Here is a 21,428-nt window from a genome sequence, read left to right as displayed (position 1 = left end):
GTGAGGTTAGTCTTGTTCTATTAGACAGGATCTGGCGATGAAGTGGCAACAAAAATACTCCTTGAAAAAGCCATTTACTTGGCAAAAAGCAAGCCATTTGCTTGGTAGAAAACTGAACCCTCTGCAACATGAGCAGAATCAAAGCCTGCGTTGACTGCTCTTGGCTCTTGCCCACGCCAGTCTCACTGGGGCACTTCAGGGAACCTGGCTCTGAAACAGACCTGCAGTTTCCTGCTAATTATCTCCTGAGCACTCCACACATTTTAAATCCAAGGCTTATTTCTGATTAGTTTAGAAAAGATTCAGGTTTGTAATGAAAAACATTGATGTTTCTGTAGCTCAGAGGAATTATCTCCTGTGAGTCAGAACAGTACTTGTGCACCGTACGTCTGAGCAATGCAGAAGGAAAACCCTACCTTTGCTTTTGCTGTAGATTTTGGAGGCAGCTGACAAGACCCAGGCCCTGGACATGAAGAGGCACTGTCTGCACATCATTGTTCACCAGTTCACCAAGGTTGGTTGCATCTTTTCTGGGGCTTTTGAGAGCTGCTGTCCTCTGTCTCTGCGTTGGTTAAAGACACATTAATGTAGGAATCCATTTCATTCTTCCTCATGTGAGACAGCTGAGAGCTGGCTGCATGTCCTTGGCTCTGACAAGTCTGCTAGGCACACTTTTAACATTAAAAATAAATAAAAGACTAGAACAATCTAGTCTGGAAATGCAGACACCTTCCAAAACAGAAGTTGCACAGAATTGCTTCCATTTCCGCTTGTTCCAGTTGTTAATTTTGTGCCACGCCATCGTTGGGTTCCTGTGTGTATAACAAGATAAGTTTGTCATGTATCGAATGCATGATTTTCTCTTTCACTGGTAGCTACAAGTGTGGTGTTCGTATTTCTGTTGAAGTATTCTCGCTGTCATAGATGTTATATTGTCGTGTGCTCAAAAGGCAGATTACCATGTCCTGGCTGGGCTTTTTGTGGTTTCCATGTATCAAAACATGGAAACCACACAGGATGATGCACTGGGGATAGAAAAGGTCATGAGCCTGATGTGCTGATATTCCTGTCCTCATTTGAGAGAATTAAGGGTATTGTCATCCTGTTGCTCATATGACACACGATCCCTCCGTGAGAGTTTCCCAGCATGTCACCAGTTGTTGCACAACTGTTAACATTGTTGAAACTGGTAGGTATATCACAGGGACTGTGAATTGGGATTTCTGGATGCTACATACTTCCGGGTAATAATGCCATAGCTAGTATTCAAGGAGCTCTCTATCTTCGGTATATTTAATCTCACGGTCCTCCTGTTGCTGCCCACAGGGAAGGAAAGCTCTAGGTCCAGCTGGTATCTAGAGATTGGATAGTCAGAGGGAGGTATTCGGGTGCTTTATTAAATGCCTAAGTTGCCCAAATTTAATGAGTTTTACACTCAGAAATCACTAAAAATGTATAAGAAGCTTTGAGAGTGGAGCCAGCATCCAGGAATCCCACGCCTGGTGGAGGGACCTCAGCACGAGGTTACAGCCCCTGGCTTTGTCTTGCACGTTTTCTTCTGGCCTCGTGGATCCTGCAGAGGGGCCCAACTTCAGCATGGGGTGGGGAATGGCCCCACTGCAGGCTACAGGACAGACAGGTGGTTGGGACAGCTCCTCGGGTTTGGGGTCACTGTGCTGTAGTCCCCGCGAGCTGAAATCTCATGGTCCTTCCCAGTGGAGGCCACAGGAGGACAAACAGGTTGGAGTGATTCTCACCAGAATGTCCTGGGGGGAAATGAATATTGCAACATTTCAGAAAAAAAGATCTGAACTAAAGGGTGTTACTCAATTGTACTCATCTTCACTAGCCAGAATATGTGGAAATGTTTTATATTTAAACTGTTGACTGTTAGGACAGTTTTCATCAAAATGTGGCTGGAAGACTGTCAAGCAGATGTGCAAGAAATCTTATTTATGCAATGTTTGTGCTTGGCCTGAGAGGCTCCAGTGTGTGATTTTTGGCCCAGCGCTGTGTGACTGTGTGTGCGTGGCTGGGCAGGAATGCTTGCTGTTCTGCTCCCTTGCATGCCACAGACTCTGAAAGGTGATTTGTTCTTGCTGTGCAAGCCTGGCTGGCGGGTCATCAAGGCTTAGACAGGCTGGGTATATGGCCGTTGTGATCTCCCGTTCTTCCAGCTTGGTTAATGTTGCTCTTGATTCAGAGCATTAAAGAGTTTTCCCAGCAGTAAGAACACCAATTGAAGAGCTGTTCTCAGAGGTTCAGTAGTTTGGACACTGTGTATTTAGGCTTTTGTGTGTCAGCACTGTGCAAAAGCCCTAATAAAACTGCTGTTCTGAAGCGTTTGATTGTTGCTTGTGTTTCGACACCAGCTCTGATCTGTTCTTCTGCAGTGTGGTTGCCTCTTGACACAGAGCAGGATTCCCAGCAGTGTCACCGGGGTATTTTTTCCTCTCCCAGTCCTCCTGCCCTCATTTATTTTGGGCACGTGATTTCAAGCAGGTATTATCCTGAGCTCCTTCTGAAAGTGCACTCAGTGGTTTTCCTTCCAGGGTTTCAGAAGATGCTCAGAATATCTTTATGCTTTATCACAGATGAGCTCCTTTAAAGTGAGGTGATTTATTTTATTAGATCAGATAATACGGGTTGGATAAGTGGACAGGCTTTTAGGCAGTCTGCTTTCAAGGCTGGACAGGGGTGTTAATAAACTGCAGAAGGAGGGATTGCTGGCTTGGTTCTAGAAAGTTGTGGAGGACAGGAAAGCCTAGAGCTCCCTTTTGATAGCAGTTGAGCTTCTGAGCAGCCTAGGAGCATAAAGATGTGCTCTACAACCTACAACATGTTGTAGGTTCACATATATTTGATGTGGCAAAGGTTTTGGTTGGCTAGTGCTGCAGTGGGCCCCGCTCTGACTGTGGGAGGCATACCAGCAAAACCAGCGTGGATACTGAACAGGGCTTCTGCTTTAAGTACCACCTCTCCTTGGGAGCACAGAGGAGTGAAGAGATCAGGTCCTCAGTCAAGTTCAGATTGATCTGGAGGTCGGTAGAAACACACACAGACTTCGAAGTCAAGGCTGTGCTGCTGCCCAGGTTTGCTTTTTAGGAGAGTGCTTCGTCCTGCATCCAGTAACAGCGGAATTGTCATTACGAATAGTAATTTCTCCTTTCTTGGAGAGGCGTGCTGGGTCAGCATTTCTGCTGTTCTCCATTCCCACCCCCTCCATGCAGCAGTCTGAAAGTGGAATGAAAGTGCAGGAAGTCACGAGTTGAGCTCCCGTGGGCCATTTTCTGCTTCCCAGCTCCACAATTGTAATTTCACGCAGCACGCCGCCCAGCCGTGACTTGCCTGACCTGCGTGTTCATGTGGGGTGGCAGGGGGAAGACGATGGTACATCAGCTGTGATTGGGGAGGGTTTTAATTTCTTTGTGTTCTTCTGTTTTGTTTTTCTTTCCTTGAAGTCTCCAAGTTGCCAAACCTCCGCTCCCTAAGTCAGCCACTCCTTCTTGACATCATAGAGTCGTTAGCTAACCACATATCAGACAAGCAGTGTGCAGAGCTGGGCTCAGACATATGACATGCTTTGGTAAATCGGACTTTTCAATTTTTTTCTCAAAAATCTAACACTTTACAGCTGACTCTCTTTTTTACCATTCCGTACTGAGCTGCTCATAGTGTCTACAACAATATAGCAGACGGCCAAGAGGAGCGTGGACAGCTGAGTTACTCTCCTGTGGATTTGCTTGGTTTGTACCTTCATGGAGAAGGGTTTTGGTCTCTGTTACGCAAATGTAAAATTGAAACCATTAAGGAATTAATTAATTCCACATAGTTTGGGGATAAACTAAGTTCCGAATCAAGCCCGTTATTGCGCCTATATACTGTAAAGTAAAAGCAGTCCACAAATAGAGAGTCATTAATATTTTGAAACACGGTATTTAAAGAATATACTATTTAAAGAAGTTCAGTTGAAACAGCCCGGGGCTGTAAGTGGAAGTCAGATATAACAAAACTGGAAACAGAGAGCGTGGTGTTAGCAGTGTAAGCTGACTGTTGGACCAGACTGTAGTGACTTTTCCAGAGACTCCCCATGGCATGGATTAAAAAGATAAGCCCTTTTGCAACTGCCTGGATTGGTGGGCTGCAGGAAGCCCAGGCTATGCTCTGCTGCAGGTCAAACTAGAAGATTACAGCGTTTTCCTTTCTGACCCTCAAATCCATTAATCCTGTCTCACTAAGCCTTTCAATATCAGTATATTAATAAAGAGTTAACATCATCTCCCCTGCATTACACGATTGACTTGGGCTTTCATTTTGGAGAAAATTAAGCGACAAGAACTCTTAGCTTGATGAAGGTCACTTTGTTAAAAATAAATGTCTGTGCTACAGCTTGTTACTAATTTTACGCTGAGTGTCTTCGTTGCAGGAAGGTGAGTGATGGCAGCGCGCCCTTCCCAGCCAGTTCAGAGATGCAGCTGCTCTTCCCTCCCTGCTGCAGCTCCCGGCCGTGCAGGACGCTTCTCGCGCACTGCAGAGGGGGACAGAGAAGCTTTTACCTCAGTTGTGCAGCTTGGGAGGGCATCATAACGGGTGGTTAAATGTCTGCTGGACCAAGCTGCTCCCCTGCCCTGCTGAGAGCCACCGAGACAGCCCAGAAGAGGGAGGGACAGAGGCTGAGGATCAACATCTTGTCTTGCCCCCTTACGTCGCAGCAGCATGTAGAGGTCCTGGGGACCACAAACTCCCATCCCCATCCACCCAGCGGGACCGGGAGGAAGCAGCACAGCAGGTCGAAGCCCAGCCACGTTGCGTTAGCAGTAGCTGGCGGTTGGGTGGAGGAGCTTCGCGGGGCGGGTTTACGCTCCCTTTCTTGCTGCACTGAGAAAAAAAAATTGCGTGCGAAGCAGAAGGCAGCCCAGAGGTAGTGCTGCTCTTCTGGGCTTCTTGAAAGGGCAAGAGCTGACTGCAGCTGGAGGCAGCTGAGGAGCCCACCTGGGAGCTGCAGCCCTTTGTGGCTGTACTCAGGGTGTCAGTTCCTGGGCCCAGTGCGAGGTGTGTGAGCTCCTGATCGACGTTCCTGTAGCACCTACATGCACACGTGTTTCCGGTATGCTGAGGGCATTGCGGTCTCTGTGCAGAGGAGAAGCTGTAGTTTTTAATTAATCCCAAGGGAACTGCTTTGTGGACCACTTGATCCCAGCTGAGGGCTTGTTTTGCTCAGGTGAGTCCGACCAGAGGTGGCAGATATATCTGAGAGCCAAGGAGTCTTTTCAGCCTGGGGGATTATTTCCAGATGCCTCAGAGCTAATGAGTTCTCTTGTCAGGGGTTGTGTTAATTGTGCCAATGATCTACATTTTCCCTGGGAAAGCAGGGTTGCTAATGGAGCAGGTTATAAGCGACAAGTAATAATACTAAAAGTGATTTTCAGCAATGCTGAATCCACTAGAGGACAGCCATTTTCCAAGATGCACAGCCTGGTGAGGAAGGTGGACTTCATCGTGAACTTCAGCCAGCCCCTTTGACTATTTTCTCCAACGATTTGGGGTTTGGAGTTTATTTCTGAGCACATCAGCGATGAAATGTGCGCTCTGTACCCTCAGAGCTGGGCGCTGCAGGCGTCTTGTTTCAGAGGTGGTTTTGGCTTAGCCTGGGTGTATGCTCCAGTGACCTCAGTGCTTGGTCAGACTTGCATCAGTGGGGTATATTGGCTGAAAAACTGCAGGCAATGGAGCTGCTCTGTCGTTTTGTGCTTTGCCTCTGGGCTGCTGGTGTGCAGGAGCTGGGAATTGCAGCCAGCACAAAGAGGAGCCGTGGGCTGCTGGCGGGCAAGGCTGGCGCTGCCCAGCCCGAGCCTGTGCCCTCCTGGGGCAGGGGGGAAGGAGGCCAGGAGGTGCCAGAGCTGCTCGTGGGGCGCGGGCTGACCTCCCCCCAGGAGCAGGGGGTGCACAGCCCAAAGGGAACGGTGCTGCCGTCCCCTTGGGTGCACTCTGGCTGTCCTCTGCACGAAGCTCCTGCAGGAGCTGCAGCAAACAGCTGGCTTCTCGAGGCACTTGAGCAGGGTGGGCTCCAGCAAGGCTGGGTTTGTGCTTCCTAAGGCAGTCGAGTGCTCCCCCAGCTCCACCGTAGCGCACCCTGTCCAGCCACTGGCCTCGGGGGCCTTTGTGGCCAGCAGGATCCCGGGTTCATGGTGGCTGGCGTGGCCCTTGGCAGCTTTGTGTTGGAATTTGGCTTCAGGGAACGTGCTCTTGGTCTTGCACTTGGTGGGGACAAGCATCTACATCGCTTTCGAGCTTGCTCCTTGTCCTATTCCTGCAGTCTCCCTATGTAGGCCACATTGGCGCTGTAAAGCCCTTAAATCATGTTTTACTTGCATCATTGTTGTCCAGCCTCTGCGGGAGTTACCCCAGCAAAACACCCAGAGCCGCTTCCATGCAGCACCGTGTACGTGTCAGCTCGGGTTCGCTGCCCCTTGCCATGCGGTTTGCTGTCAGCGCCTGGCTGCTCACCAGAGCAGACGGTTCTTCTCCTGATGGAACGCCTCTGTCTAAAAGCCCATTAGGCTACGCCTGGGCTGGAGCCCCCACAGCCATTACGCTGCTGCTCAGAAATCTGTTAGAGTCGCTCCCTGCATCTAAGGGCCAGGCTCAGGGGATGGTCTTGACCCAGCTGCTGCTCCTGCACCGCAGGTCCGTGGGCCAGGCTCCATCCCTGATCCCTGCACCGAGGCTGGATGGCAGCTCCCACGCTAAGTTCCCTGTTTGCTCACAAATCTGTGGGGTTTGTCGTGCTGCCGGCCCGTGGCAGGGCCCTGTTCTGCCCAGGGCAGAGGTGGCACAGCAGGGACGCATCCTGCCCTCCCCAGCCCCAAACTGAGCCCCCAGGGAGAGGAGGCACAGCCTACACGGGGACGCAGACCCCAGCTCCAGAAGAGACAGGCGGAGAAAGGCAGGGCTCACAGCTGCAGCCACACGGAGCCCTGCAGGAGAACAAGTCCCACCTCATTTTCTGCAGGGCACGGGGCAGGGTGGGGCTGAAGCCGGGGCGGGGGGCAGCGTCCCAAGGTAATGCAGGGACCCCCCCGGGCCCCCAGCAGAGGACCAGAGGCCTCTGTGCCAGGCCCATCCCTCCAGGTAAACCCCGGGGCCTCGGGATGGGTCCTGGCCAGGAGGAGCATAAACTCATGCTGAAGCTGCACAGGGACTGCTGGAAATACTTAAAGCACAAAAAGGTAAAAATTATAAAATTTAATAAGGAAATATGTGCAGTGAGACCTCACTGAGGGCTTGCCCCAGAGGAAGCGCCCCAGGTGGGCAGGGGCAGGAGCACCCCGTTCTCCGCTCACGCCTTCTCTGCCCCCTCCAAGCCCAGGATCTTCTTGACGTAGTTTCTGGACGTTGACGTGGAGCTGGGCGGCCGTGGCGAGAAGGTTTCCACGGCCAGCGCCCGGGCCGCCTCCGAGCCGCCCCACATGGCGCGGTACAGGGGCAGGGTGTACTTCTGCTTCCCTGCCGGAGAGAGACGCGGTCGGGCCCCAGCCACCTCCACCGCAGCAGGGGGAGGGCTGGGGCTGACCAGGGGGTCCTGCGTCCCCCCGGTGTCACCCTCGTCCCCTCAGAGGGATGGGGACAAACCTGGCTGTGGAGGAAGTCCTTGACCTTGCTGTACTCGGACTCGTGGTTGTTCTTGAGGATGATCTGGCACCACGCAGCCGCAGCTCGGCGTTCTGGGCCTTGGAGATCTTCGGGTACATCGCGCTCAGCTCTCCACATTGCCTGGGAGAGAGAGCGATCGCCTCTGCTCCCACGGGGCCCCGGAGCTCGCCCTGGCCCCACTGCGAATCCTCCCGGCCCCGGGCTCTCCGGCACCCCAGGGCTGGGTGAGGGCCGTGCGGGTGCAGCACTCGCTCGGCAGCGGGGGCGAGGAGAGGCGAACGCAGGTGGTGACACCACGGCCGAGCCAGCCTGGGGGCGGCTGGGCTCTGTGCTGCCACCACACACGTGTCCCCAGGGAACATCCCCAACTGATGTGCACCAACACGTCCCGGTGATGCCCTCACATCCCCGGCCAACAGCCTGGGCCACGTGTGATGCCACCCTGGGTTTCCCCTGGGCGCCAGGCCCTCACCTTCGGGTAGGGGCGACTTCTGCAGGAGCTGGTCCAGGAAGTAGACCAGCTGGTACGTCTTCCAGGCCGCGATGTCCACGGCTTCGATCGCCTCCACATTCAAGCTGTCGGCTGCCCACAGCTCCGCCAGCTCGTCCGCCGGCTTCATCAGCTGCTGCCCCGGGGAGAGGTCGGGCAGGAAGGGCGGCCAGCCCGGCGTGTTCAGCCAGCGATCGAACTCCAAGCCTGCGGTGAGGCAGGGAGGGAGAGCTGGGGGGGGGGGGCCCACCTGGGCAGGGCTCAGTTTGCACCTCAGCAGCGGCAGCCCCACGAAGCTCACACCGGGCACGGGCTTTGGCACCGGGCAGGGCTGAGCCCCGTCCCCGCTGAGCACAGGACTTAACACAACACGTGGTCTGCAGCGAGACCAGTGCCAGAAGGAAAGCCCAGCGGAGAGGAGGCAGTAGACCACAGCAGTGCTCTTGCCAAGCTCTCATCATCCTCAGAGCCAGGCTCAGCAGCTCTCCATGCTCAGGTGGAAGAAGGCTCTGGGACCGCCGAGGGCTGTGCTGCAGAGCAGTGCCCAGGGCCTGGCAGCCGCCACTGACCTGGGAGCGAGTCCACGCCTTGCTTCTTCAGCTCGGGGAAGTATTCCAGGAAGAAATTGAGGGCATCATCTGCTGTGATGCTCTGGAACTTGAACCGCTCCACGTAGGCCTGTGGGGACAGCCGGGGTGGGTTGCCATGCGTGCTCGCTGCCTCCCCCCGGCACATCCCCAAACACCCCCTCCATCTGCTGCCACGCTCAACCCTTGCCACCCCCCTGGGACCACCTCTGTTCCCCCCTCTCCTCACCCACCCAGCTCAGCCCTTCCTTCTCGGCTCCCCGTGTTCCTTCCTCCCACCGCAGCATTTCACGTCGCCCAGCCCCAGTTTGCTCCAAGCTCCCCAGCACGGGCGCGCCGTCCCTCCACCTACCTGCAGGAAGGCGTCGAACTTGCCCTGGTCCCCCACGAGATGCGCCAGGTAGCTGACGAAGCAGAACCCCTTCTCGTAGGGAGTCTCGTTGTACGTGTCGTCCGGGTTGACGCCTGGCAGGGGAGAAGGGAAACGGCTCACAACCGACCTGCTGCTCTGCAAAACGAGCGGCGCACGCGGATTCACGCTTTCCGCACGGAGCACAGCCCTGCGCAGCCTCGGGCACCACCAGCACCACCCACGGGGGCTCCCACGGACCTGGCTCGATCACCACCCGGAGCTTGTTGAGCGGATGGTCCTCCCCGGTGTTGTCCATGTGCTGGCGCAGCAGGGCCCTGCCCGTGGCGGCCTCCAGGCAGGTGTAGGCTGAACCTGGCGGGGACAAATGGAGGCGTTTGGAGACCCCGACCCGCACGCTTCGCGTTCCTGCCCCACGCGGTGAGAGGGTGACGGGTGCTGCTACAAGGGGCAAGCGGAGTGAGCCTTGCTGGCTGGGGGAGCAGCTGCCGGGCCAGCCCCGTCGCTGGGGGAAGGAGGCGTTTGGGTGGGAAGCGCAGCAGCGCAGCCCTGGGTTAGCCAGAGGTCACGCTGCCAAGGAGCTGGGAGGGCAAAGGAAAGGTGAGGCTGGGCGAGATCGCTGCTCCCAGCCCGGCAGCGCCCCACGTCCCTGCTACGGGGATGTGGCGGCTCCATCCACGCCTGACACGAGTTTGGTTGCTGTTAACAAGAAACCCCGGTGCTTGGCAGAGCGCTGCTCGTCTCCTGCAGGACGCGGTACGGGCCTTGGTCCCACGTGCAGCTCTCGGAGGCAGGCGCAGAGCCTCCACAGACCCCAAAACCCGGCTGCCTGCAGACCCCGGGCACGGCCACGCACCGTAGACCTCGGTGGAAATGCGCCTCTGGGCGTACATGGTGAAGCCCTCGTTCAGCCAGAACTCGCCCCAGGTGGCGTTGGTGACCAGGTTGCCGAACCAGCTGTGGGAGATCTCGTGGATGATGACGTCCACCAGGGAACGGTCCCCGGCCAGCAGGCAGGGCGTCACGAAGGTGATGCAGGGGTTCTCCATCCCGCCGAAGGGGAAACGAGGGCGGCATGAACAGGACGTCGTACCTGGCAGGGAAGAGCCGGCGGCTCAGTACGGAGCACACCTCTGCCTGCAGCCGCGGCCCAGGGGCCGGGGGATGCTCCATCCCCTGCCCCAAGGAACAGGGCCCCTCCTACCTGCCCCAAACATAGGGTCCAAAGAGTTTCTCGCCCACGGCCAGGAACTCCTCGATCACCCCGTCGTACTCCTTCTTAGCAGCCTCGATCAGGCAGGGCTCGGCCCAGACACGGCTCCTGCAGAGACCAACAGAGCTCAGACCGAGCAAGGGAAGGGGGTCCCTCTGGACGCCGAGGAGCGGGGACTTCGGGGGGCATTCGGCCCCACTGAGTGACCCCTCTGAGTCGGGGCCTCGTCCAGAGCCGAGCAGGTGCCCCCAAAGAGATCCCCCCACCCTGCCTTGATCAGTGCAATTGTGTCTGCAGCAGGAGGAGCAGCACCGGGGACCCTGCAGGACAATCGCCGCGCAGGCGGAGACCTCCTGCAAGTCATGTGCTTGGCCAGTGCCAACAAGAGGAAGCGTTAACCATGAGGGGACTTTCACCCTGTTGCTTCATCAGACAATAACTGCACGTGTTTATTCTGCGACAACATAAAAGCCTGGTGGTAAACAAAGCTAACGAGAGTCCAACTGTTGCAATCTCTTCCTAGTCCGAATGCCAAAGGGCTTTTATATGGCTGCTGGAGCAGCCGGGAGCTCCAAACGACCAGCCTGGGGAAGAGATGTGGGACCTTTGCTTGGCGGTGGGCATGCGCTGCCCTTGCCCACGTGCACAGGGCTGACACAAAGCGCTGCCCAGGGACTCCTCCTGGGCTCCACAGCAAGCGGTGGCTCCCACGGCCGTGACTTAATGCACAGGTTGCTTCTGCAGGCGCTTACCTTGGGCCAACTTCAGCAGACACGATGTCCCCAACAGCCAGGGCGATCAGGTAGGAGGGGATGGGATGGTCCATCTTGAAGACGAAGGTGTTGTCTTTCTGCTTCTCCCAGGTTTGTGGCGCTCATCACCGCCGTGAAGCCCTCGGGGACCTGGAAACATGGACAAAACGTCCATCAGATCTGCGCTGCACGAAGCAGGGTGTCATCCAGCCCGGCTGGGGACCCCACTACGTGTCCCCAGCGCCAAACCCCCGCCAGCCGTGCTGCTCGCAACCATCCCTTCTGCACCACAGCATTTGGGACAAAGCGGCTGAGCACAGCAACACAGCAACAGAGGCACACAGTGAGCCCTGTTGCTGCAGGGTGCAGGGGCGCAGCAGGGAGCAGAACAGGAAGGGCAGGAATCAGCGCGTGCCCTACAGAAAGCAGCTCTCCTCCCCGTCCTTGCACAACAGCTCGTTATCCCGGTTCATCAGGCCCCAGTAAGCTCCGCAGTGGCTCCGCCAGCCCGGCGGCTGCGGGACAGGCAGGAGGCGAGCCTGGCGGTGCTGGGGAGAGCACGGTTCCTGCGGCACCGATCTCTGCACCGGGGTTTTCCAACACATGAGCCCTGTGCTCACCCTTCAGGAGGGGAGCTTTGCTCCAACTTTCAGGGAAGAATTTAGAGCAAGGGGGAGAAAAATAAATTCCTGCATCACCAGCCGATGCCACGGCCTCGGTGTACCATCAGCGTTACAGCCCCCAGCAGCATCCCTCACCCCCCGGCAGCGCCGCTGCTGGCTGCGCTCCCCCAGGAGAGGGGACGGACCTGGGTGTGAGCGACTTGGTTTGGGGCTAAACAAAAAGGGGAAGGCACCTGCCGCCTGCTAGGGGACCAAGCTGGGTTTTCCACGTTAACAATTCAGAGGAATTACTCAGGCAGCTGCATCCCCACGAGGAGACCCGAGAGGTTCAAGCACCCAGCTAATCCCAGCTGCTCACTGGCATTTTGGCATCAAGCACAGAGCATTTTAGCAGCGTCCTGCTCGGAGGCAAAAGCTTTCAGCACATCGCCCGGCACGCACGCCGCTGTCATGCACAAACCAGAGGCCTCAGCGGTGGCTGGGGAAGGGTGGGGAAAGGCGAGAGGAGCGACTCGGGCCGGGCGTACTTGTAGAGGAAAATAAAGTACAAGCTAAATATTTTGTCACTGCCTTCTCTGCTGGGGGCCTGCAGGGGGGATTTGGAGCGTAATGCTCCAAATCGTCTCGAACCTGCGGCCGCAACGGGCTCCGGGCAGCAGTCCTGCAGCACCCGAACGCGTCCGGGGCATCCTGCGGGAAGCCGGCGGCTTCCTGCCCCTCGAGCACCTCCGGACGGGAGCACGGCGAGGGCTTTGCTCTAGGAGAGCTTCAGGAAGGCGGTGGGGTTTGTGCCCCGCGCCCCTCCCGGGGAGCCGCTTACCTGCACCGTGCCGAGTATGTGCATTTAACTGCTGGAGTGTCAAAGCCAGGGAAAAAGGATCTATTCAGGACGCCTGGCCTTGAGTGTACATAAAGGGCTTCTGCTTCCCCGCTGTCTGCTCGGGGTGAGCCAGCACACCTGGCGAGAGACAAGAGACAGCGCTGTGAGCGGCGGGGCTTTACCTGGACCCGTGCCGAGTAGGTGCTCTTCGTGCCCGGGGTGTGGGAAGCCGGGGAAGAAGGACCTGTTGAGCACAGGGAAGCCAGAGGTATAGAGGAAAGGCTTCTCCTTCTGGGCGGTCTGGGAGGAGGCCAGCCACGACATCTGCAGCACAGGGGGAACAGCGCGGCGGTGAGGGGGCGGCGGGCGTCCACTCGCCACCCGGAGCCCACCTCGGTCCCCGGCTCGCCCCACGCCGGGCGCCTTCGGGACGGGGTGGGAGCCGTCCCCGCGTCCCCCCGAGCCCCCTCTGCGGACCCTCCCCGGCCCCTCGCCCCCCCGCTCACCCCGGGCCCCTCGCCCGCCTCGTAGTCGATGCGCACGGCCAGCAGCTGCCCGGGCCGCGGCTCCCGGGGCAGGGCGAGGCGCAGCGCCGAGCCGTAGGCTGGCGAACGGGAGGCTCTCGAAGGGCAGCTCCCGGCCTCCGCCGCCATCGGCCTCGCTCTCGGGCCCCGGGGGGGGCGGGCAGCAGGGTCGCCCCCCGCACCTCCAGCGTCGGGTGCGAGTCCAGCACCAGCGCCCGGCCCCCCGGACGCAGGCAGCGCAGCTCCAAGCGCGCCGCCCCCCGCAGCCGCCCCGCGCCCCCCCCCGAGCCGAAGGCGACCCCAGCTCCAGGTGCAGGTGGAGCAGCGAGAAGGGGGCCGCCGCGCCCCCCCCGTTGCCGTCGCCGTGTCCCGGGCCGGCTCCGCCGCCATGGCTGCTGCGGCGGGAGGGGGGCGGGGGGGGGAGGGCGGGGAGGGGCGGGAGGGGGCGGGGGGCGGACGGGGGGTGGGAACATGGGTGAGGGAAGCTCCCGGGGGGGGGGCATCATGTGGGGCTGCGGGCTCCGATGAAAGGGGGGGGGACTCGTGGGGGGGAGGGCATGGGGGACGGGGGGTCTGGATGGTGGCGGGGGGGAGTTCGGAGGGGGGGGGTGCGAGGGAGGAGCGGGGGGTCTCTGAGGGTGCGGGGGTCGGGGTCGGGGGTCATGGGGGGGGGACCCGGGGGGGGGGGAGGGGGTCCTGGGGGAGCGGAGGGTCCCGTTGGGGGGGGGGGGGGGGGACCCCGTGGGAGGGGGATTCGTGCGGGGGGAAACCCCGTGGGTTGCGGGCTCTCGTGGGCGCGCCGTGGTGCTGCCCCCCCTCCGTCTCGTTGCCCACACGCCCCCCCCCGTGTGCTCGGGGCCGTCCTGCAGGCGGGCCGGGGGGGGCCGGGGCCTGCGCGGCTCCTCCCCGCCGCTCCCGGGCCCGCGCTCGCTTCGAGTCCGCGCCGCTGCCGCTGGGGAGGCGGCAGCCGGGAGCTGAGCGGGCCGGGCGGCGGCGGTGAGTGCTGGGGGGCCGGGGGGGGACACCCCGGGGGGGGACATCCCCGAGGGGACAACCCAGGATGGGAACACCCAGGGGACACGGGGCTGTCGGGCAGGGTCCCCCGGGGGTCCCGTTCCTTCAGCCCGGCCCCGGCCGGTGCCGGGGGTCCCTTCCTCCCGTTGTCCCGGTGCCCCCCTCACGCTGTCGCCTGTCCCCGGCTCGGGGTCTCCCGGGGGAGCCGCAGGAAGCGAGTGGGGAAACTGAGGCACGGGGCCGGGACAGCCGGAGGGCAGCGGGGACTTCGTGGCGCTGGGTCTCGGTGTCCCCGGCCCCGCTGCGGCCAGACGGCTCCCGGTGGCACCGGAGGATCCCGGCTCAGCACCGGGGGGCCCGCAGGGTTCGGGCGGGCTCCGAGTGCGGCTCCGCACCTCCGAAACGGGTTGCGAGCCCTGCGCAGGGGTAGGCGAAGCGTCCTGGGCATGGACGCCCACGGCACGCGTTCGCCGCTCTCCGGGGTCTCACCTCGGAAAATCCCAGCTGGGGGGGGAAGCCAGGAGCCCACGCGTGCCGGGAAGCGCTGCTGCGGCTCGGAGGGCTTCCCGGCGGATGTCCGAACAGCCCCGCACCCCTGCAGGGCGTTTTGGAGAGGGGCAGCAACGCAGGACGTGGGCACCCAAATTCCCAGCGTGTGGGGGCGAAGTCCCGCCGCTGCCCCCCTCGCTCGCCCGGTATCGCCCCCAATTCCTGAGCCCTGGGCTCGATGCGGCCCCTGGGCTCGCAGCCTGCTCCTGGCTCGCCACCCCCCAGCCCTGCCCCTGCCTCAGTTTCCCCCCGGGCATCGCTCCCCATCCGACATGGCCCTGCGGTGTGGGGTGTAGGGGGGGCAGGCTGGGGGCTGGGTCCCCCCCGTGGTTTGGGTCCCAGGGTGGGATCCAGGCCTCGTCCTCTGTGCTGGGGGGGGTCCAGGTGAGTCCCGGTGTGCAGGGAGCCATAAAAAACGGGAACGGGGACAGGAATGGGGACAAGGAAGGGAATGGGAGCGAGGATGAGGACGGGGGGTGGTGGGGCCTGGAGCGGGGCTGGGGGTGCGGCCAGGGCTGCTGCGGGGAGGTGGGGCCGGCCCCGCGGGGCAGCGAGGTATAAATATCTGAGCTGGGAGCTTTTCCTGCCCACGGACAGGAAAAAGGTGTTTCCGGCCCTGGGCTGCAGTGGGGCTGGGCTCCGCAGGGGATGAGTGGGACCGGGGCCAGGTGTCCCCGTTCTCCCCCTGCCTCCCACCCAGGGCACATGGGGAGCAGCATCAGTCCCCAGGCTCCTGGGGTCAGGCCTGGGAAGCGCCAGCCCCTGCGTGTGCTCAGAAATGATTCCTGGGGGGCCAGGACCTGTTGTGGGACGCGGGTGCAGGCGGTGGCTCGGCTGACAGCCCCGGCATTTCTGCAGGCATCGCATGGGGAAGCTGAGGCACAGCTTGCAGGTTGGCAGCAAACTTGGCAAAGCCCGTGGGTCCTCCTTGCATGCTCCCAGGTGGGGCACAAACCCACCCCAGTGGCCCCGGGGTTGAGGGAGGGTCCTGAGCCCTGCTCATTAGCAAGTGGCCCCTGACGAGCTTTGTGCTGCCTGAGCGAGGGCTTCAGGGGCATGGAAATTTGGGCACAGCCGGATTAACCCCTGGGTTCACAGCCTTGGTGCAGCCCCACGGGGGGATGCTGCGCACCCATTGGGGCTTTCACCCTCTGTGATTTACAGCGTGGCCCCCAGGGCGGGGTTCAGCCGTGGAGGGGATGGATCCAGGACCCTGGATGCTGCCCTGGAGGCACCTGGGGCTAGGGTACCTCCAGGCATTGCGTGAGGAGGGGGCAGGTGGGGACAAGCCACCATGCTCGTTGCCCAGGAGCCCCCCTGGGGTGGTGGCACTGGCGTCTTGGCATCCTCTTCCCTCTGGGACGTGGGAATGAGGCTCTGCCGGTCTGCACAGTGCTGCAGAGGGCGGGTTTGGGGTGGGAGCTGGGTGTGGGTTCGGGCTGCAGGCGTCCCCGGGGTCAGGGTGATGCCACACGGGCTGGGGGTGGCCCTGCAGAGAACGGCTTGGGGACGTTGGTGACAGAAATACTGGACGTGAGCTGGCAGCTGGATGGGGCTGGGGGGCAGCCGGGGCTGGGGGAGGCGTTGTGCCCATGGCAGGGGGCTGGAAGCAGGTGGGCTTTAAGGTCCCTTCTGACCCAACCATTCTGTGATTTCCCCGATTCCCTGATTTTCCCTGGTGCCGGCCGCCTTTCCCCCATGCCCCCGGTGGTGGGCAGTGGGCCGTGCTGGGCAGGGCTTTCCCACGCGCTGCCACCAAAGCCACATCCTGCTGCGGCCACCCAGGCGGGGACAACCCCGTGGTGGCCTCGTGGGAGCCACAGGGGCTGGGTTTTGGGGCTCTGGGCACCCCGGGGCACCCAGCACAGCCACTCTCAGCAGGAGGCTGGGCCGTCAGGGTGGGGGCACGGGGGTGCAGAGCCCAGCGAGGCTGTGGTCGTCTCCATCCTCATCCTCGGCTGTCACCGGGCACAGCCCCACGGTGCGGATGCGGCTGGGCCGCGTCACCTCCGGCAGCAGGGCAGCGGAAACTCCCTCGGCGTGGGGCTGGGCATTGACTCATGGCTTCTCCTCCACCCCTTCCTCCATCCCTCCCCACGGTTTTCCTTGCTTTTCTCTCCCCTCTCCCTCTCTGGGCTCTTTCCAGGGGAGACATCTATGCCACGGGGAAAGGGAGGAAGCTGGAGCACGGCTCTCCTCGCTGCGGGCAGGCAGGATGCTCGGGGGATGCTCAGAGGATGCTCAGGGGATGCTCAGGGGATGCTCAGGCTCTCCTCCAGGAAAGCTGATCCTCCTCCATGAGCAATGGACCCACAGTCTAGCAACCGCGGTGATCGGTTTGAAGCTGGGGGGGCAGCCTGGCTGCTTGCGCTCCAAACAGCAAACGCAGCGAAAACCCACGTTAATACCTGGGTAATGAGGTGTTTGCGTGGCACTCGCGGCCCCTGCGGATTTGCAGCTCACTGGAAAATCCACTCATCCCATTAAGGGCTCCCCAGGGCTTTTGCTTTCCATTGCAGATGCCCGCCTGTCCCGGGGAGCCCGTCCCAGGCAGGGTGAGGGCTGCCTGGGTTTGGGGGCCGAGCAACGCGCAGTGGGGCCGCCGGGCACATGGGGGGGGGGGGGTCAGGGCAAATCCCTGCTGCGAGAGCTGCGTGTTTATGGTAGGGGGGCGTTATGGTGGGAGATCCCATCCCACGTGCCCAGGTAACACCAGCCCGATAAGCGTTGCGCACGGTGGGAATGGCCCCCAGGGGATCAGGTGCTTGGAGATGCAGGGGGCGCAGCCTCGCTGCACGCCCAGGGGCTCGGTGGGAGCAGGGGGTTCACGGGGGGCCATTTGGGAATCAGAGCCCCAGCACAGCGTCCCCTTGCTCTGTTCAGCACCCGGAGCGGTGCCGCTGGGTGCAAACGGCAGCTTTAAGGCATGGGGGGGCTTTGTGGAGAGCGCAGCGGTGGCGGCCCAGCTCCGGCTCTGTTCCCTGATGGATTAAAGCTGCCCTCGGGGACCTGGCACCCCGACCCCTGCGCTGCTGCTTCCCCAGCATTACGCAGCTCGCCCACCCCGCAGCGCTTCTGAAATCCTTGGCCCGCCTTGGGGGGACGAACGACCTTTGGCTTAGCCCAGCGCAGCCTGCGGTGCGCCCGGGGAGCTGAGCCGAGCGCCAGGGAATCGCAGCCCGTGCCGGGGCGGGGAGGTGAGCGCAGCTGTCCCACCGCACGCGTACGCACGCAAGCACGGCCGAGTTGATGCCTTTAGCAGCTCTCCGCACAGCTGCGGCTTCCCGAGGCCGGGTCCCCCAAAGCCAAAAAGCGCCGGGTGCCTCCAGGCTTCAGGGCTGAGCGCTGGGGGGGGCCGTTTCCGCCCGGCGTTGCTGGACCCGGCGAGGACACGCACGCAGGCGCTGCGACATCTGCTCTTGCTCAAAACCCCGAGGAGCGAGCAAGAAGCTTCCTGGCTCTGCAGCCGGGCCCGGTCTGCAGCCCGTCAGGTCCCGGGGGCTGGGGCCAAACGCTGCGATGGGCCCCGGGGAGCAGGACCCAGACAGGGTGATCCGGATGCGGCCCGGCCAGGCCGCGCTCCCCATCCTCAGCTGTTCGCTTTCGGCCCTCCCCAAGAGCATCGCGTGTGCCTTGGCTGCACGACGGCTCCGGGACACGGCGTGGGGGTCCCCGGCCTGGGGGGGACACCACGAGGGAGACCTTTTCTTTGGGGGAGGGGGGTTCGGAGCCCCCAGGAGGTGCTGGATGCTGAGGCACCCGGTGGGTCGGGGGGAGGCAGCGGGTGCTGTGGGCAGCTCCTGGCCTCTCGCAGGTTGGCGAAGCGGCAGCCCCGATACCGGTGGCCATGGGGGGGGGAGGTTCTCGGGAGGAGCCCCCTGTGGTTTTGGGGGGGGGAGTGGAGGGGGGAGCCCCATTTTTTTTTTGGGGGGGGGGGGCGGTGCCGCGGGGCCGGCCCGGAGCTGTCCAGCGCCGGCGCCTCCTGAACGGCCGCGGGGACGCGCAGCGGGCACGGCGCTCCCGGCTCCGCGCTCCCGCAGCCCCCCTGACCCCCCCAACCCCTGTCCCCCCTCGACACCCCCCTGTCCCCTCCGACACCCCCCGCCCACGAGGCCGATCGCGACCCACGGACACGCTGCCAGGGGCAGCCCCCGTGTCCCCCCCCCCGCCGGGGGCTGCACAGGGACATCTGCGCCCCCCGGCACCCCCATGGGCTCGGGGGGTGTCACACCCGCGGGTCGCAGTTTTGGGGTTAATGGCACCAATTAAAGGCCTGCGAGGGGCTGGCATCGCCTGGAGCAGCCGGGGGACACGTCCCCAGAGACCCCAATAGCCTCCGGTATCCGGAGGCCATAAACAGGGGGCCTCCAGTATCGGGGCGCCTGGCAGGGCTCAGCACCCGCAGGATTTGTGCCCAGCCTGGGCAGGGCTTGGTCTCACTGCACCGGGTTGTCGGCGGCAGAGGCTGCTGCGGTCTGTGCAGAGCTAAACTTCGCTAACAGCAAGGTTTTATTAAAGTGGGTTAAGTGCCTAATGGGATTGCCACGGCGTGGCTAAAGGACAGCTTAGTGCTGCGGCTCCCCGGCCGGCTCTGCTCTAACACCAGCCGGTTTCATCCTCCTCCTGCACCCGCACGCTGCTCTTCCCTCCCCTCGGCAGCTCCCCCAGCTCAGCAAAGCCGCCCCAAACCCCCTGCATTGTGGGGTGGGGATGAGGCCAGGACGGGCAGAGCTCGGGCCACCCGGGCACCCTCCCACCCTCCTGCTGCCCGTGCCCATGCCCATGCCCGTGCCCAAGCCCATGCCAGACAAGCTGCCCGCTGAGATGCTGTTGCACACAAGATCCTGGCTCCGGGGGGGCTCGGGCTGTGCTGACCCCCGACCACCCCCAGCTCTGCCTTGCTGGGGCTCCGCTTGCACCGCTCTGCTCTGCTCGCTCCGGTCCCTGCCGTGCTTTCGAGCCGGAAGCCCCCTCTCCGTGGCACCGAGCCCTGGGTACGGCCCCTCGGCGCAGCGAGACCCCCGGCAGCGAGCGGGCAGCGCGGGTCCCCGCAGTGCGGGCGGTGGCAATGTCCCACGCGGTGACACCCGGCCGGGGGCAGGCCAGGTCTCGGCCGCGGCGCGGGGGCTGGAGGCTGAATGGGCAGCTTGTTCCCCTCTGAAGGCTCCTTTCTCTCCCTGCTCCCCTCTGTTTCTCTTAGGAAAGTTTTATGTCCCTTGTGTCACAAGGAGCCTTTTCTTTGTCATCCTTCCTGAGCGTGCCGGGGAGGAGGCTGCGTTGGAGCAGCGCCATCCCCGGAGGCAGCTCGGGGCCGGATCCTGCCCGGGGCTGTGGGGAGCGGCTTCGAGGGGCAGCAGCGTCGTGGCGGGAGGGTCTGCACGGGGCTGGTCCCGGTCGCTCCCACGCTGTAGGATTTGAGGTCTGGGCCCTGTGGGCACGGGGCATCTCCACCCCCAGCGCGGCCGGCTGGGCTCCGCAGCCTGGCCCGTCTGAGCTGGGCTGCAAATGTCCTCCCAAGAGGATTCCCCGTGCCCACCGGGGAGGATTTGGGGGGATTTGTGGCAACTCTGCACAATCGCTGCGGCAGCCGCTGCTTCCCGTCGGAGGGAGCAAACTGGAGGACGCCGTGGGTGGACGCAAATGGCTGTGAACGCGGGGCACAGGCCAGGACAACTTGGGGACACCCCAGGGCTGTGGGGTTTGCTCTGGAGCTGTGTCAGGGTGGGGAAACTGAGGCACAGAGTGGCAGTGAGAGCCCAGCAGAGGCTGAAGGGTTTAATGTCTCTTTGCATTGCTGAGTGCCCGTGCTGAGACCCCTGCCACAGCCATCCCGGGCATGGGGAAGGGTTTGATCCCAGCACAGCTGCGAGGGGGCTGAGACGCTCGCGTGCCCCACAACATGTGTGAAGCGAGGGACGTGAAATGGGGCTGAGCCTCCGGGTCCGTGTGTTCATTCCTGCCTGCCCTAACCGCAGGTGTGAGGTGTGCTTTGACTCTGCTCCAAGCAAGTAGCTCAAGCCCCGAGCACAACAGATGCCTCTTTGAAAGAGATGCCTTCGGGGATGTGCTGGTTCGCGTTTGTCCTGGGATGAAGGACACGGCTCAGCCAGGGCTGTTTCTTTTTGCTCCTTTCTCCATGGGCTGCCTCGTCCGAAAGGATCAGCAGCCACATTGTCTCTGGGTGTAACAGTCTCTAATTACGGGAAACCTGGAGCTCAGCGCTGGAGGCAGTGGGCACCAGCCCAGCACCCCTGTGCTGAGCTCTGGACCCGCAGTAGCTGGGACGAGCGTCCTCCCCCAGGGAGCGCATCCCAACCTGCCTGAGATTTCGGGTGCTCCATCACTGCCCAGGGGGGCAAACCCCAATGCGGGGCTGAGCCTGCAGCGCTGGCGGCTCCTTGTCATTAGGAGAAAGTCCCTTCCCTTTTCAGCTAATTGCAAAGGACCTGCCGTGGGGGGGAGACGCCTCTATCTAGGTCAGGCTGTGACCTGCTTAGCCGGGCAGCGTGGCCGCGGGAGGAGCAGGGGCGCACGGAGGGGACCGGCCCCACGGGACAGGGGGCTCGGCGTCCCCGAACGGCCCCGCTTGGGCGGCTGGAAACTAAGTCAGAGGGAAGCTGATAATTTGCTTGGTATAAGAAAGTGCTGAATCTCCTAGGGGTGACTTTAATTTGTGTTTGCTCATAAAATAATGGGAGGTTGCGGCAGGCCGCTTACAGCAGGAGGCTGCTCCCGAGGCTGGCTGGGTACCGGCTGCTTTGGGTTGTCCCATGGCAGCTCTGCAGGTGAGGACATCCCTGCCCCCAGCCAGGGGTCCGGCTGGCAGCCAGAGC

General features: G+C 61.6%; 2 protein-coding genes across 2 annotated transcripts in view; one reads left to right on the top strand and one right to left on the bottom strand.

The window, feature by feature from the left end:
- The window catches only part of LZTR1 (leucine zipper like transcription regulator 1), a 37,989-nt gene extending 34,091 nt beyond the window's left edge, over positions 1-3,898 (top strand). Inside the window, exons 19-20 of the mRNA XM_050715351.1 lie at positions 434-516; positions 3,463-3,898. Of these exons, the coding sequence (XP_050571308.1) occupies positions 434-516; positions 3,463-3,577 (198 nt within the window). The 3' untranslated portion in view covers positions 3,578-3,898. The remainder of the gene's footprint in view (positions 1-433; positions 517-3,462) is intronic.
- A 3,332-nt stretch (positions 3,899-7,230) lies between these two features.
- On the bottom strand, positions 7,231-15,891 carry RNPEP (arginyl aminopeptidase). Its single transcript, XM_035561357.2, is given in 20 exon segments — positions 7,231-7,506; positions 7,629-7,706; positions 7,709-7,762; positions 8,120-8,350; positions 8,713-8,821; positions 9,083-9,195; positions 9,341-9,454; positions 9,957-10,164; positions 10,166-10,193; positions 10,305-10,421; positions 11,066-11,178; positions 11,180-11,215; positions 12,691-12,732; positions 12,734-12,832; positions 13,015-13,110; positions 13,112-13,192; positions 13,194-13,333; positions 13,336-13,381; positions 13,384-13,427; positions 15,846-15,891. Coding segments are annotated over 20 exon segments (1,962 nt in total). The 3' UTR covers positions 7,231-7,339.
- Between the last annotated feature and the right edge of the window lie 5,537 nt (positions 15,892-21,428).

Source organism: Cygnus atratus, chromosome 24 (assembly GCF_013377495.2).
Source record: "Cygnus atratus isolate AKBS03 ecotype Queensland, Australia chromosome 24, CAtr_DNAZoo_HiC_assembly, whole genome shotgun sequence".
Classification (NCBI taxonomy): Eukaryota; Metazoa; Chordata; class Aves; order Anseriformes; family Anatidae; genus Cygnus; species Cygnus atratus.
Note: the sequence above shows the minus strand (reverse complement) of the source record. Positions and strands in the feature narration are given on the sequence as shown.